This window comes from Odontesthes bonariensis, chromosome 23 (genome assembly GCF_027942865.1).
Source record: "Odontesthes bonariensis isolate fOdoBon6 chromosome 23, fOdoBon6.hap1, whole genome shotgun sequence".
NCBI classification, from domain to species: domain Eukaryota; kingdom Metazoa; phylum Chordata; class Actinopteri; order Atheriniformes; family Atherinopsidae; genus Odontesthes; species Odontesthes bonariensis.
Genome location: NC_134528.1, coordinates 16,679,678 through 16,693,755, shown reverse-complemented (window position 1 = coordinate 16,693,755; position 14,078 = coordinate 16,679,678). Strand labels below are relative to the sequence as shown.

Here is a 14,078-nt window from a genome sequence, read left to right as displayed (position 1 = left end):
GTGATGAGGAGCTCTTTACAAAGTCCCCTCCAAAATGATCCAAAGCATTTAATAGCAGCACATACTAGCTGTCTTTTCAAGTGAAACATCATATGCAGCATGGAAACATCTCCATTTGTTGTGTTCCTCCAAATGTTTGCTGACGGTTTTCTCTTGAATTGTCAACCAACTGTATGCTCACACATTTTAACCTATAACCCTCTTTCTAGCCTGCTCATATATGCTTGAAGCATTCGCCACCAATTTTCAGAGATCCTTGTTAACGACTGAAACACTTTTGAACACATGGCGCTTTGCAACCAACCCAAACAGCATCCAAAAAACCCACAATGGACCGTTTTAAAAAATTCAGACGTTGATCAAAGGAGAACTATAATTAAGGAGTGTTGGTTGTCTCAGTTTACAAGGTATCGGTAAGGAAATCCTGGATGACTTGGTAGAAGACAGCTCCATCATCTGGCTGGAAAGCCTCCTCTTTTTTTTTTTTTAGCATGAACGGAAATTTACAACCAACAATCCAGCATCGGGTGCAGGGACGCTCCTTCACAGTCATTAGGGATGGGAAGTGATTTTCCATCTGTTTGAAAATAGTCATTAAAACTGTAAGACATTGAAACGTTTATTTGGCTATGATATTGCTATGGAGCTATATTAATTTGACCAGCAGCTGCCACCTTGCAGTGACACTGGGCCGTTTGTCAACTGTCATGAAAACAACAACAGAAGAGGGCTTCACTCCTGCCAAGATCCTGTACAATGTATTTGACACTGTGAACTTAGATGCTAATGGTGCTCCGACAAGAAGAAACAGGTAAAGACAAAGACCGTGTTCATCAAACGCTCCTCGAAAAAAAAAAACCCGAACCAATATAATAACATGTATAAACTCTTCCAGGCAAAGCGAGCGTGCCACAGGTTTACCAAATGACAATGCACGTGAGAGCAAAGCACTCGTTGCACTTTTTTGCCAACGTATGAAAGTTAATGACCCGTGTTATAGCACTTCATTTCCAAGAAACCTGATAGCAAGTAAACAGGTGTTGTGACAAAGGTGACAAGGATGGGAGCGTTTGAAATTACTGAAAGTTTAAAAAAAATAAGAAAAAAAAAGTGTAATCAGTCCCCTGCAATTTCATGTGGTGTTTTCAGCCGCATTCCGGATTCCAGGTATCAGCGATCTCACATAACAGTTTCAACTTCCTCCTCCTTTGGCTCAGATTTGCTCCGGCCTTGACACGGCGACATGTCCCCTTCAACTGGTCTCCATTTGAGGTGTTATTCTAAGCATTTTTTTGGGCTTTGCGATGCTTAATCAGCTGCTCCCAAATGTATACAACGACACCTTTAGTCTGATCACTCATCATAAATCTTTAGATTTGCCAGAATTACCAGCAGAAATCCCTTGAGCACCACAGCATCCAAACTAGCACAGAAGCATGTTTCAAAACACATTGCAGTGCTTTAACAGGTTGCCACTATTCTAGGGTGTAGTACGTGGTACTCTAGTTCTGTCTGGTCGTGTTTGAGCAGAGCAAAAGCAGGAGCACGGCAGTTTATTTACAAAACGAAAGTGGAGCAGTATTGTTCCTCATTTCAGGCTGTTAAAGATGCAGTATAAAGTGATGCCACATGTTGTGCAGTTGACAGATCTACAATAAAACCTTGACCTGTTTAATAACTTTTATTGGCCAATTATGGGAAGCAGTCTACATATCCAAGTACCTGAGTTCCATATCAACATCTAACACCCAACCTAGTGCCATAGAAAAAACACTTTCACTTTTTAAAAATCTTTCAGAGTCAAAAAACACGAGAACTTTTTGTAACAAAAAGTTTTTATTGGCTTCTCTAATCCGTTCATCTCAATAACAGGTACAGCCTGGGAAATCATATCACGAGGGGGTCTAGAACAAATAAGACAAAGGAATATGGGGAGGAGGGGGGGCTTCTGCTACAAAAATTTGGTATTGAGGTGACAGAAAAAAAAAGCCGTACAAAATGTCATTTTCATGCATACTGGAGAAAAAAAACCAAAACAAAAAAAACACAGATTTTTAGTGTTTTTGTACATTTTTGTAAACATTATCCTTCTAGAGATCATATCAAAACACATTATGGCAAGTAACAAAAATAAGGGATATAACATGAGAAGAATGAATGTTCTATGAGGCATCTATAATGCAACACTGCTCGGTGCGGATGTTTTTACAGAAAAAAAAAACATTTGCATTTTGATGAGTCATTTGCTCTATAATTGTAAACACAGGCAGTGTTAAAAGATTATACAATATGTCGAACCTATACTACAAATATTTCCACTACATACATGAAACGCACGTCCCTGCTTTCTTACGCTTTAATGATATGAGGTATATTTAGGTCAATCTTTTTGTCTTTTTTTTTCGTCCTCCATCTCACCCACTTTTTTCTCTCTCTTTTAAAAAAAAGCATAGTGTGTCTGGAGCGAAGTGGCTGGTCAGTCAGTCTTTGTTCCATGTGATCTGAGCAGCTTCAAAGTCTCTTGGCTGTGGAGCTCATAGGAAAAGGAAGGGGGGGGACTGCTCACAGGAAATCAACTAAATTAAATATCAACCCTGGCTGCCGGGACAGAATGGCTTTAGCCACGGAAGACAAAGAAGGCCATTGTTCATTCTTGTGAGTGCAGGGCTGCATTTTGGGGAAGGGAGGTGGACATAACTTAACTTTGTTTCTGAACTGCGTTACTGAAGCGGCTTCTTGAAATTATTAAAAATCACGGGTCTCAAGAAGATCATGAGAAAATGGAGGGACTGAGTGTAAGTCCGTGATTTTTCTTTCTTTTGCCTAAAAATATCTGCTACTGAGTTCTGGTGAGGCTATTGGAAAATAAATAAAAGGGTTTGGGTATGCATTCGACATACCCGTTCCAGCATGTCAGCCCATCTCTCAAAACACTTAAATACAAAGAGGTACTCTCAAAATATTGTATAACAAAATTATGGCAAATAATTTTTGCAACATCACCCGAAAAACCGTAAAAAAAAAAAAAAAAAAGAAAAGAAAAAAGAAATCCCCACCAAACCCACCCTTAAGAAAAAAATAAAACAAGATACCCTTAAATGCCCATTCACGCCTCGTCGACCCCTATCAAAGCCCCATCAAATACCCCGACCCACCCAGCTCCCATTCACAGTTTTCTCCTCTTGAAAATAAAATGAATAATCATCAGCATAATAATCACGTATCACATATGCAAATTGAATGGGTTATTGTGGTTTCCAATGATTTGTTTTTTTTTTTTTTAAAAAGTGCTTGTTTGATTCCATTGACACAAAAAGGAACAGTAAGGAGTGGAGTAGAAAAGTGGTGACTTGATTAAAAAAAAAATAATAATAAAAAAAATCTTTAAAAAAATGTTTTTTTAAAAACACGAATCACTTCAGCAACAGCGTGATGAAAAGATCACCTACCGGTGGCGTTCGTTGCATTCTGAGACAGACAGCCATGTATTTACTCCTGGTAGAGCTGCTCCTTTTCTCCACGCGCGCGCGCGCACACACACACACACACACACACACACACACACACACACACACACACACACACACACACACACACACACACACACACACACACACACACACACACACACACACACACACACACACACACACACACAGGAGTGTGTGCTTATACAGGTTTCATCAACTGACACTACAACAGTCAGCAATATTGAAACATGTTCATTTCAGAACATTACGGACGAGCACAACAGGCTGAAAGCTGCTACGGATTTTACGAACTTGCGTTGACGTGGCTCCCAGAAAAACTTTAGGCGTCTTAGCATTGAGACAACAGTACCATAATCTCAACAAAGCTCTGCGCAGTAGAAACCAACCATTATCATGGATTGTAAATGTGTTGTTCTTGCTAGATTAAAAAAAAAAAAAGAAAAAAAAGCTTTGTAGTCTTGAAGTACACCTGTAAAAACTGTGCTAATTGCATCTCATAATACAAAGTCTTATTACACAATTTCGCCTATTTTCCTGAGTTAATACGTTTCTTGTAACAGACAATATATACTTTTTTTTTTGCCATTTGAATTCTGGGCCTTTCCCTGCCACAATGTTAACATTATTGAAATCACCAACATTATTCATTATTACTTTACAATGGTATGATGATTGATAAAACACAATGGAACAGAAAAAGAAGGAAAAAAAACAAGCAAGTTCATAGCTATCCTCTAAAATGTTTTAAATTACATTTAAATCTACGGTACGGTCATATCAAAAATCACTAACCTTAAACAAAACATAGGCGACTACATAATAAAAACGAGAATATTCTCAATTTAAAAATTGCATTTGAGGCCATAGAAGACCCTCCCTGGTCATTTTTGTATTAACATTTAATGGCAGTGTTCATAAAAACAAAACTTTGCTACAGAAACAAAAATTTGAGCGGGTGTAGGGACTGTTTGGACTGTAACAACAGACCCCTACTGGCTTCACCTCGTCTGACCCTTATCTGAAACTTTGGCTTGTCGGGGTTTTTGATCCTGTACTCACTGGCTCGCTGACGTCAGCTAACAAACTTGTATACCCTGAGAATTCTGACACTGGAGTCCGTATTCTGTGGTCCACCTCTCCCCCAGGGTCACTCCCATAGCTCAGAGGGGTCCGCCGTCCAGACTTGAACTGGGAGCCAAAAGCTTGGGCAAAGTTCTCAATCTGGTACGTGGGTTCTTTTGGGGGGTTCAGTGGGGACAGATCTGGGTAGGTGGAGCCATTGGTGGGTGCAGTGTTCCCTCCAGCGTTAGGCTGTTGCCCCTTGGAGCCCTCTGCTGTGGCAGTAAGCTCCTGGGGGGGCAAATTGAAGGTGCCAGGGGAGTGCTGCTTCTCCAACTGTTCAGTCAGCTCCTGAGATGGAGTCAGCTGCTGGTGGCTAGTAGATTCCAAGCTGAGGTGGTAGCCTGTCTGGGAGGGGGATCCAACAAGCATGCCATAGTGGGACTTGGAGGAAGATGAAGACGAGGTTGAGGAAGGGGCAACTAGGGGCAGCGGAGAGGAGACAGTAGGTGGGAAGCCACAATCCAGTGGAGATGTGGCATAGCCATGTTTGTCAGAGAACAAAGGCCCTGTGGGACTGGAGCTGCTGGACAGGAGTGTGAAAGGCCCTGTTGGACCAAGGCTGGGGAAGGGCCCACTGTGGCTGGTGCGCTCCAGAGCCTGCAAGAGAAACTTGGAGTACTCGCTCATCACTGCTGTTTTGTCACCACCGTTGGGGGAGTCGTCGTCCAATTCTGGGGTAACAGGGGCTGCTGGCTGGAGGTCTACATGGTGCGGGTGGTCGGACAGGTCAAAAGTCACATCGTGGTGGTGTGTTCCCTCTGGCTTATGGCTATAATGATCAAGCAGGCTTTGCAGTACCTCATCTGGAATGCCTGACTTGTCGTGCTTAAGTTCCAGTGGTGAGGAGTCCAGCATAGCCAGTGTGGGCTCCGGCCCCAGAGAACCCTGGATTACACTGCTGCCCTGGGACGCCATGTGAAGTGAGCCGGCTCCATAGTCATTGTTAACTGCATGGAGGTAGCGCCGCTTTTTGACAAACTGCATTGCATCATCATAGTTGCTGCTGGTGGTGGGCCCCGTCTTATTGCCCCCAGGTCCCTGGAGTAGACCCATGTTATCAAGCCCAGAACCTTCCACATGATCCATGGAGCCAGGCTTCTGGCCCAACAATTTTGTTCCATCACCACTGTCTTCTAAGGAGAGGAGGCCCTTGTCAAGCCCTTTGCGACCTGTTTTTTTAAAGACCAGTTTAGGAGTACGTCCCTGCATGGCGGGGTCAGAGCCAGAGGGGTGCTCCATGTTAAAATCCTGCAGGCCCAGGTCACGGGCCATACCCCCAGAAGATGAGGCTGATGCTGTTGAGGTGTTCTTCTTCCTCTTGCGCTCACTACCTTCACCGTTTTTGGACTTTCCCCTCTTGCGTCCGGAGGTGGTAGAGTTTCCCTGAGTGAGTGAATAGCTGCCCTGGCCTAGCTCCGCTTCACTGAGCTCCAGCATGCTTGGGTCTAAACCCTTCTTTATGGCTTCTCCACATGTCCGTTTGTGCTTCAGTAACCGGTCTGTCCTTGAGAAAAACTAAAAAAAATATATATAAATAAATAGATAGATAAGACAAATGTGGACTTAGTTTTCACCAGATAGAAAAAGTATTATTAAAACCTCCCATTTAGATTTTTTACATAGAATAAAGCATTAAGTCTCACATTAAAACATAAACCCTGACAGAAGAGACTGGAGTCGTATTATTTAAAATGTATACAAATGACTATAACTACAAACAGTGAAAATCAGAGAAATAAAAAATGAAGGGCCTACTTGTTGGCAGGTATCGCAGCGATAAGGCTTCTCGCCGCTGTGTGTCCTTTTGTGTCGCTCCATATGGTACTTCTGGATAAAGCGCATGTTACATTGGTCACAGCTGAAAGGCTTTTCCCCTGCAAGTGACAACAGATACAGTTTCAGAGTCTGTGTCAGTCCAACAAAGATTACGGAATGAACCGATACTCTTGACGTGGCATTCATTCCGTCTTAAACATATCCAACTGCCCACACTCACCGCTGTGGATCTTCTCATGCCGCTGGAGCAGGTACTTTTGAATGAAGCTCATGTTACACTGACTGCAACGGAAAGGCCTCTCACCTGTACAATCAGGAGTACAACCATCCGCACAACACATTATTTAAAGCCCAGTGACAGGATAGGCACAATAGACACATGAGCCTGTGGTATCTAAATACACCCACAAGACAAATATGCTACCCAGTCCACTGAAAAATATATAAAACAGGAAAAACAGCACTGATTTGCAAGTAATCTAAACCACAGTTCCAAGTGGAAAATAGTAAAAAAAAAAAAAAAAAAGACAACACATTAAATGTTGAAACTGTTTTGTTTGTGCTCATTTTGAATTTGATGCCAGCAAGATGTCACCAAAAAAGCTGGGACATATGTATGAGTGCCATTTCTGCAATGAGAAGTTTGTGTATAATAGATGATAAAAACCGCTACAGCGCTGCAATATTACACTGAGAAAGGGTATTGTCAAACAGCTGAAGCGATTGCTAATGTAGTATTAAGCAGAACTGGGGAACCGCTCCTCACCTTTACCTTTAAAGTGATACTCCGGAGTAGATTCAACCTGGGGTCATTTGAACCGTGATATCCAGCCAAGCAGCCCACCCGCAGTTTTTTCGATATTGGCTGAACATCAGCTGAGTTACTGAGTTATCCCGAATAGCTTCGTACAAGGGTTAATGGATCCTGGTCCGTGTCTCCAAAATTACCACACTAAAATCACATGCCATGACACCAAACTTCTACAGTAGTACAAATATGGTCTGTACTCACAAAGCGATGCATTTGGAAGTTTGAAAATAGTCCAGGAGTTTATTATTATCAACACAAGCCTAATAGCTTCTCTGCAGCTAAAGCTGCGTCGACGTCACTTCTGGGAGCTTCAAAGTAAGATGAGGGTTGATCTACTACTGTAGACAACAAAGTATATGCTATATTCTACATGTTTTTTATGAATTTTTATGTTGTAGAGTTGTGAAATTATTTTATCAATGGAGAAACTGAGCAGCCTTGCTTTGTTGTCTACAGTAGTAGATCAACCCTCATCTTATTTTGAAGCTCCCAGCTCCCTGAAGTGACGTCGATGCAGCTTTACCTGCAGAGAAGCTATCAGGCTTGTGTTGATAATAATAAACTCCTGGACTATTTTCAAACTTCCAAATGCATCGTTTGGTGAGTACAGACCATATTTGTACTACTGTAGAAGTTTGGTGTCATGGCATGTGATTTTAGTGTGGTAATTTTGGAGATACGGACCAGGATCCATTAACCCTTGTAGAAGCTATTCGGGATAACTCGGTAACTCAGCTGATGTTCAGCCAATATCGAAAAAAACTGCGGGTGGGCTACTTGGCTGGATATCACGGTTCAAATGACCCCAGGTTGAATCTACTCCGGAGTATCACTTTAAGGTATCGATATCAAAGCGACATTAAGAACCAGTGGCGGCCAGAGGCCCTCTTCTGGGGCTCCTCACATCGCCAGTGTCTTTGCAAAGAAAACAGCACATCAACACCACAAAGGTGACTTCTACTGCCAGCCAGGATGTATAATCTACAGATGTGCAGGGAGACCTAGCTTGCCATGATGGGGGTGGCAGCACAAGCCTTTTGCCCTCTGTTACCGCAGTCAATCAGAGTGAGCCTTCTTACTGACAGACAGTATGCTGATTCTACTAGTTGAGGAAGACATTCACAGATGCTCCGGACAAGCTCAAGGGCTGATCGCTGGCTTGGTGTACAAGACCCAGTAACGACTCTGTTGAATGTTCTTTTTACCTTGTGTATATCAAAAGACCATATATGGATCTCTTGTTCCCCCTGTTACAACTATCTGAAAGGTGTTCCCAGCATCAAATTCAAAGTGAGCTTTAAAGTAACAACAATAATAATTATAAGTATGCACAATGTGTGCCTTTGGAATTGGTGCCATAATAAGAATTAATAATCTTTTTAAAAAACTTTAAGCATGCGATCCTTGCACTAATTTCAACTGAATGCTTTATCTACTTTCTTTACAATTCATTACATTTATTTTCTCAATACCCGAACTGTTTTGGAAACCGGGCTGTATTTAACAGAAAGGTTGAGCTAACTTCACCGATTACATCGTACAGTTTAGAAAACATGCTTGTAAAAAGACACCATATTCCTTGTGTTTAAAATTGGGACAAAAAACTTAAAGAAATAAATACATATGAAATGAGCTTGTACAAAAAGGTGGATTTTCCTTTACTCATTCATGACTGACTTCCAACAAAGAGAGGATTTCCCAGCAAAAAGAATGACTAAGATGTCCGGAAATACATGAGTAATCACCGAGTCATCCCTTGTCTTAATGTTTGTCTGGTTTTAAGTCAGCTCACAGGCACTCATTGTGTGTGGAAGTGTTATATTCACAAATCTTATCTTACTTTTCTTTCTCAAACTTGTGTAAAATTGTCTAATACTCAGTTACAATAATGTAGAATAGCGGAGCAGACATTTTGCTTTCCGTGCACTCCTACTTATCCTAAAGTATGCCGTTTCCATCTCATATGGATCCAGTTTTAAATGATAAAAGCACCGATGAACAAACTGATCAGCTCATTTTGCTTTATTGAACAAATTCCTTAATGGGTTAGTTTGAAGAAAATGTTAGGTCTATGGAAAAAACATAGCACCAAATGTCTCTTACCTGTGTGTATGAGCACGTGTCTACGCAAGTGGTAGGAGCTGCGAAAGGCAGCGTTACAGTGCTCGCAGATATGTGGTTTTGAGTTAGGGGACAGGCAGGCTCCGTCTGGATCCAACATCATGGCCTACGATGAGAAATGCAACAAGCAAGAGCACATTTACAAATCTCATCTGAATTCAGAACAATAGAGACGTTTCTTCACGTAATGATACTTTTCAGCTAAACTGATTTTTTTTTAATGTAATGAAAGAGGCGAGGGAAAAAGTGACCAACCTTTGCGGCATCGTTGCGTTTCCTTCGAGCTTTGCCTCCCTGCCCATCCCCGTTGCTCCTCCGCCCTCTTCTACCTGAGGACTCTTTTGGCTCTTTACCTGGTCTTCCAGGCATCTGAGGAGACACCAAAAAAAGCGCCCAAAAGTTAAGGTACGGGGAGGAATTTCTCAACAGCATATACATAACCATATATATATATATATGTGTGTGTGTGTCAAACAGTTTTTAGAACCACGACCCCCCCTCTCACCGGTTCTCCCAGGGAACGAACGTTGCTGAGGCTGAGGTCATGCAAGAGCATGTTCTGGTGATTTTGGTGGTGGTTGCCGAAAGACATATCCGACATGTCAGTACCACTCTTCCCAGCGCCGCCTCCAGCACAGTTCACTCCTACTCCTCCACCCCCGCCGTAGAGGGGCATTCTGTAATCCACCTCACTTAGTCGCTCTTGTTTAATGCCCATGCTGTGCAGGAAGCCCCCCGAGTTCCCACCAGTGGTGCCCTGGTGTTCTGGGGGTGAGTCCCGTTCTTTTTTAAGGATCATCTCCTGGGGAAGCTCCCCCATAACAGACTGGGAGGCCAGCCGCGTAAAGCTGGTGACTGGTGGCAAATGGCTGAACATAAGCATACCTGGTGCAAAATTGGGGTCCATGCCTCCATTGCGCAAAAACTCATTACCTAACTTGTCTTGGATAATACTCATGGTGGTGGTTTTGCACTATGCAGGGGAGAAGGAGGGTAATTAATCTAATGAGGAATGCAGAAGGAGACTATCCTGAAAGAGAGGAAAGATGAAAAAAAAGAGACATGTTCTGTCATGACGATTACAGACATGAAACGTATACAAACCGACGGCCACATTTGAGCATTTCTTCTCAACACCCCATTCGACATCAGTCTTTCCAGTTAATTCTGGCACAGGCTGATTTTCTTGATCATTAAAATATTAATTTGATCCAATGTTATGTTAGAAAGCAACATGTTAGATCGTTTTTCCTGACAACTTAAAATGCTAAAATAGTGACTATAAAAGAAGACTAAATAACTAAATTGAAAAAAATAAAATAAAAAACATGACAAAGTAAACTCTAGCTTTCAGTTAGTCACAGGCACAATAATCATCTCTGAAATTCTTTGAGTAAGCTTTCATGAAAATAACCAGAGTAAGTGCAGTACTATGCACAAAACACATTTCAATTACATAGGGGAAAAGAGAGAAGAAAGAAAAATAATTCACACTGAACTTTTCAATTTCAAATAGCTACTTCAAAAAGTGAAATATGATACAGCACAACCACAAATACCAAAGAAATGGCCAAAAGGTTTGAATTGTACAATTAAATAACTAACAAAAGCAGGTTGATTTTAAATATCTTTTTCAGCTGTATCATCATCATATCTTAACCATTGTAAGAGGCCTCGTCATCACCATTTACTTAAGCAACAAATATGTAAAAGGCCAGAATAGACACTGCATTTATTATGGGTGAATGCAATAAATCATTTATGTTGTGTAAGGGTTTGATGTAGATATTTAGTAGAAGTGGTGAAGTTCTGCATTCAGATTAAAAAAGAAAAAAAAATCATAAGAGAAGCTCTTCTTTAAGTCTTTTGATAACTAGGAGGTGTAAAAAAACAAAAACAAAGATGGCATCTGAAACATTTAATCCACCTCACGTATTGTTCCGCATTAGCACCATATATGCTCAGGACTGTAGCCACAATAAAATGCGTGTAGACGCTTTACAGCTTTTTGACAGACATTCCTATTGTTCCCACACTTTAATGCATGCCTGGACTACACCACTTGCCACTTTCGACTTAATAACCCTTCGTGAATGAATGCAAAAGCTAAGGACGTTAGCTGCAACGCAGGCGAATTAATCGGTTCATCACACTTGCCTAAAACAAACGATATTTGGGTCAAATCTAGTGAGTCATTTTTGCGTTTTTTTTTTTCTAAAGCAGGCGCAGTCCGGTGGCTAAGTGGGACGTGTAACTTAACAGGCACTGAAGTACGAAGACGTGAGAATTTATTGTTTAGTCTAGACCAGCTGACCATTTGGTTACGCGACACCGCAGTCAACAGAAAGCGGATGAGCTTTTGTGATGCATAATAGTTAGCCAGCTAGTTAGCATAGTTAGCCAGCTACAATGCGACACAATCAAAGCATCTTGGCGTCCTCAATCAAAACAATCGACCGAGGCGCTATAAAAAACAATTTCAGACTCTTTAAAAAAAACGCACCAAAATTAAAAGTTAAGAGGACACAAATCACCACATTAGTCAATAAATTCTCATCAAATTCGTTATTGCCAATGTAACGTTTTAGCATGTTACCTGGAGTTGCTATCAAGCTAGCTAACGCTAAAACAGAACCAGATATTTAATGCTATCAACGCTTTTATAGCCACACAGATGTCAATACTTTTGGAAAGCATTATAAAGTAAAAAAAAAACCCGCTACAAATAGAGGAACAGAAATGCAAGGATATTAAACTAAATAAGATTGATAAGCACATTTGCTTTGAAGTCAGGTCAGCAGCACGTATCGCTCATTCTCCTATTCCCCAGCTTTGATGACGCCCGTGAAATCAAATCTGTCTGGCTGTGAGCAACGGCTGGCGCTCTATTTATTGATAGCTAACTTTAGCTGTAATTACCACCGGATAACGCTTACCAGAACGTTCGGATGGGGAAACATTGCCAAGCCAATGGGCCCCATTTAGACTTAGAATCCACTGACCGAACGTAGTAAAACTACACGTTTAAAGCAGCTGTGTTTATAACAATCAAGCTGCCACGAGCTAGCTAGTTAGCAGCTAGCTGCCCCGTCTGAAAACCCGCATTACGGCCCATGCAACAGAAACAATGATGCTGGGTCTCCGTGCATCTCCCGTTTGCGCCGAGCCAGACAATCGTTCACGTAAATCTAGACAAAGGCCAAGCCCACGACACAAATAAAACGCCGTTTGATTTCCCACTCACCTACGCATGACCGCAGTTGGTTTCAAACGTGACTGTATTCACTCTGTATTCGCCGCTCGGGGGTTTTATTGCCAAAACATTGTTCTACGGCGGTCGCTGCTTTCTTCCATCTTGTCCTGGCGCGAGGAATTATGGGTGTAGCGGACGGGTCGTGAGAGGAGACAGGCGAAGGCTCAAGAGGTGGAGAGGTCTTCACCAGACTGCTGTGTGTTATGGAAATAACTCAGAGATCATACACCAACAGGACATTTTTACACTATTGTGCAAAAACACAGTTCTTCCTCCTTTTTTTTGTGTGTTAAGACTGTATGAAGCTGGTATTGAGGATGACTAACGACGTTTTCTATAGGCTACATTTAATTAGACATATAACCATGTGGCCAAATTCAATCACATGTAGGCTACAATAAAGAAAAACATGTGTTGACCCCCCTCAATAAATCAGAGGGGATTTTAATTCACTGTTCAGTTTCTTTTTGAATGCAATAAATACGAGTATATATTTTTTTCCTTAAAAACCAATCAGAACTTTTTCTCTTTCCATAAAGAGGACATTCAGAGTCAAAGAATGAAGATGAATTTCTCCAAAAACTTGTAGAGAGGAAGGCCACTGTTAGAACAGATTCACCGTTGTCTCTGAATACATTTCACACTAGATGAGTTAATGCATGTGGCTTCCTTCAACGAAGATAGTGGCTGCAGGATAATGGTTATAGGTGCTTGTATGGAAGAGGCCAAATATTTCCCCATTAGATTAGATTTGTTTCTTGACGTTTTAATTGGGTAAGGAACCTGCTGTAAGGAAGGCTTTAAGCAGGAATGAAGTACTAATTATGCTTCTTACTGCTTTATTGTGTTTATAGTCTTTAATGGTGGAAGTTTGAAGTCTTGTTTCTTATCCCGAGAAGGTAAATTTATTAATACTGTGTACCAGGATGTCTTTTTTTTAAATCTAAACTGGTGCATTGCATTCATGGTTGAGTAGAGCAGGTGGTTTTGATCGCTGGCACAATGACTCTTGAGAGCTAGCACTGTTGCCTCACAGCAAGAGAGTTCCAGGTTCAAAGCCTTTCTGTGTGGAGTTTGCATGTTCTCTCCCTGTGTATGCATGGATTTTCTCTGGGTTCTCTGGCTTCCTCCAACTGTCCAAAAACATGCATGTTAGGTTAATTGGTGACTCTAAATTGTCCTTAGTGAGTGTGAGCGTGCATGGTTGTGTGTCTCATTTGTCTCCATGTGGCCCTGTGATGGAATGGGGGTCCAGGCGAATTCCAGGGTGTATCTTGACAAGGACGGCTGGGATAGGCTACAGCCCCCCCATGATCCTAAATTGGAATAAGTGGGTACAGAAAATGGATGGATTTTCTATCAGATTATATGTATATGTATGCATGAGAACACTTTACATTTAGCTGTTTATACTGTACCTATACTGTACAGTGTACATGTACCTGTTTTCCCGCCAAGGGCAAACAACAAACCATCTGACCTTTAATAATTGACTGAATATTTT

General features: G+C 41.5%; 1 protein-coding gene across 1 annotated transcript; it reads right to left on the bottom strand.

The window, feature by feature from the left end:
• Positions 1-1,817: 1,817 nt before the first annotated feature.
• On the bottom strand, positions 1,818-12,691 carry znf281b (zinc finger protein 281b). The gene is made up of 7 exons (XM_075457629.1): positions 12,566-12,691; positions 9,827-10,351; positions 9,577-9,690; positions 9,304-9,427; positions 6,610-6,693; positions 6,369-6,487; positions 1,818-6,128 (listed from the first exon to the last, which is right to left on the bottom strand). The coding sequence occupies exons 2-7, from the start codon at positions 10,277-10,279 to the stop codon at positions 4,506-4,508; spliced, it is 2,517 nt and encodes an 838-aa protein (XP_075313744.1). The 5' UTR covers positions 10,280-10,351; positions 12,566-12,691; the 3' UTR covers positions 1,818-4,505.
• Positions 12,692-14,078: the final 1,387 nt, after the last annotated feature.